General features: G+C 41.3%; 1 protein-coding gene across 1 annotated transcript in view; it reads right to left on the bottom strand.

The window, feature by feature from the left end:
- The window catches only part of LOC130584171 (ATP-binding cassette sub-family A member 9-like), a 26,165-nt gene that overhangs the window by 17,284 nt on the left and 5,972 nt on the right, over nt 1-2,909 (bottom strand). The window contains exons 6-9 of the mRNA XM_057383989.1: nt 2,376-2,619; nt 1,321-1,459; nt 736-921; nt 235-367 (exon numbers count right to left, since the gene is read on the bottom strand). Coding sequence (XP_057239972.1) covers nt 235-367; nt 736-921; nt 1,321-1,459; nt 2,376-2,619 — 702 coding nt within the window. The remainder of the gene's footprint in view (nt 1-234; nt 368-735; nt 922-1,320; nt 1,460-2,375; nt 2,620-2,909) is intronic.

Below are 2,909 nucleotides of genomic sequence, written 5' to 3'. Positions count from 1 at the left end.
GGCCAAGTAAAACCATGACACCCATTTACAACATCTTTGGTTCCAAAAAATCAGATCGAATCCTACAACACCCTAAATCCAGKGGTCAGGGCTGTCAGAGCAGGAACTCAGTGCTTTGCTGTGGGGTTCTCTCCCACCCCATCACCCCTTTGGYAACTTTCCCCCTAAAAAGAGGGAATTATCAAAAAGAAAAAGCAATGAAGTTTGCATTTTTCCCCCTAAATTTTCACTTACCAGGCAAAACCTTATCAAAGTAGATGGCCAGCAGGAAATACAGGGCGCTGTCCAGGCTCAGCACGAGGTACAGGTTATAAAAAGGATACAACTCTGGGGAAAACGCTGCTCCATATTTTTCTAGTTTTACCAGCTAGGGGAGAGAAAAGGAAAAAAAAAAAATCACAAATCAGATGCAACATTTCTTTCAGGCAGAAATAACTTTGKGTGAGATGCTGCTGTGTCATCATCACCTCATTTCTTGGTGTCACATCCCGCTGCTGCCATWATTTTAGAGGGATTTAAACCCATTGCAAAATTGGATTTTGCAGCTGAGTGTCCAGGCATCTTTGCCACGAGWTAGCCCAGATATTTTGGAAACAAATTTTCTTTTTTAAAACCCTCTAAAGAGAGCAAAGTGACTGGGTTGTTCTGGCAATCCAAATTTTGGATTTTGCTGCTCTCTGGCAGAATTCTGGGGGGCTGAGCTTTTGTGTTGCTCTGGTTTTATTTTGGACGTACCGTGGCWAGGCCAGCTGTGAAGGCAAAAGGACTGAAGAGGTTCAAAATCCATTCCAGAGCCCGTGGCAGCTTTTCAAACAATGTCAAAACGCCCAGAGTCCCGAAGAGGATGTGAAGGAGAAATCCCACAAAAATGGAAATGTTTGGCTGCTTTAGCAATGAGTTGAGCAGGAAAGTCAAGTGAATCTGCAGCAGAGAAAAGCAGTGGTTAGCAGGATGAATTTCTGCTGCCAATTATGAAAAACAACATGAAAATAGGAGCAAAATGAGAGACCCAGCTGGGTTTCAGTTGTTCCCTGCAGATGCACAAGGATTTGTTTAGCAGGCAGCTCTGAGATTTAGGGCAGGTTTATGGGGACAGATAAATCACTCCCAGCCTGTTTTAGCATCTCTGATTTCAAGTCAGAATCTCCCAAAATGTAATAGGAGTGATACAAAAGCCTATAAATAATGACAATAAATCCCAGAAGTGTATTTTAGTTACTTTGTCCTACAATGCCCAGCCCTAGAGGACTCTGCTGTCTGACTTTCAGATATTTCAATTAAGAAATGGAAGAAAAAAAAAAATAAAAAGTGCAGACTTACAGATGCCACGCCATAAAAGAAATAAAAAAAATAGAGTTCAGMGAAGCTGTGGTGATAAAAAGCTTCACTCTGGGTGACCACAGTCAGCAGGACGGCTGTGATTGAGATGAACGGGATGTACAGCAAGCTCCAGGAGAACCTGCAGAGGAAAATAAAGTTATTTCTGTCCCTGAACATGGCAGCTCTTACCATGACATAGCCAATGTAAGGCACGCTCTTTTTAATTCAAATATTTTGGAATTACATGCATTTAAAAATTCCAGACTGGACAGGTGCAAGTGAGAGGAGTCAGAGGGAGGAAAAAAATGGAGGAAAAAACCCTTCCACAGCCAGAACTCTGCTGTACACACCCCAGCTCCACGAGGAGAGCTCCTTTGCCCTTTTCTATTTTGGGGCTAGAAGAGCAACAAAACAACCAAAAAAAAAAAAAAAAAAACCCATCTCAGAGCACCAGGTTTGGAAATTGAGATCCTCCAGCAAAGAGATCCCAGCATGAAGAGGAAAACCACGGATGGAATCCTTTAATGGATGGAGAGAAGGGAATGTAGAAGTGATTGTTAGGATTATTAGGGTTATTAACATTAGGGTTATTAGAGTTAGGATTATTAGTGTTAGAGTTGGGTTGTTAGAGGTAGGATTAGTAGGGTTAGGGTTATTAGAGATAGGGTTATTAGTGTTAGGGTTATTAGAGGTAGGATTAGTAGGGTTAGGATTAACAGAATTAGTGTTAGGGTTACTAGAGTTAGGGTTATTACTGTTAGAGTTATGATTATTATGGCTAGGGTTATTAGTGCTAGCGTTTTGGTTATTAGAGTTAGCATTATTTGGGTGAGGTTTAGGTTTATTAGAAGTTAGGATTGTTAGGGTTAGGGTTATTAGGGTGAGGGATCCTGGCTGCATCTTGCAGGATGAGGAGGAACACCACACACACAAACAATCCCAAAATCAGTGATTCCACAGGCACAGACCCCTCCCACCACAACAGGCTGCTCCATATCCATCCCTCCATTAATAATAAAACCCCTGTAATTAACACATTAATTTCTGAGCCTTACCAGTAGGCAATATCAYGCAATCCCATGGCTCTCATCAATATTTTCATCCTCTTCTTCTCCTTGAGCACTTTGAGCGACAGGAAGTACATGTAGGGGCAGTAGCACAGGATGGCACACATGACAAACCAGGTGTAGTCCAGTTTGAACAGCAACTTCACCTTGGAGGATTTCAGATGAACTCCAGTGAGAGACTTCATTTCTTTCCAGACAGGGTGGTTGGTTTTCATCTGAAGGGAAGAAATCAGTCATTAATTTAGTTTTGGTGATGGAACAGCCACCATCAGAAACGATCAGGGGTTTAGAAGTATTTAAATTATTGGGTTGTAAATAATAAGGTTGTGTTYGTAGGCAAATACAAAAAGATGCCAAATATTGGTTGTTTCCTTGCAATAAACTCTATTAAATCCTCGTTCCAGGATGTTCTCGAGCCATGAGAATGATCCATCATTCTTTTACCTTCTGAATGAGAATAAACATTCAAGAATTGACAATAACAAGAAATCAGAGTATCACAGAATCCTGGAATTGTTTGGG

This window comes from Malurus melanocephalus, unplaced genomic scaffold (assembly GCF_030028575.1).
Source record: "Malurus melanocephalus ecotype Western Australia unplaced genomic scaffold, MMel_1.1 scaffold_672, whole genome shotgun sequence".
Classification (NCBI taxonomy): domain Eukaryota; kingdom Metazoa; phylum Chordata; class Aves; order Passeriformes; family Maluridae; genus Malurus; species Malurus melanocephalus.
Note: the sequence above shows the minus strand (reverse complement) of the source record. Positions and strands in the feature narration are given on the sequence as shown.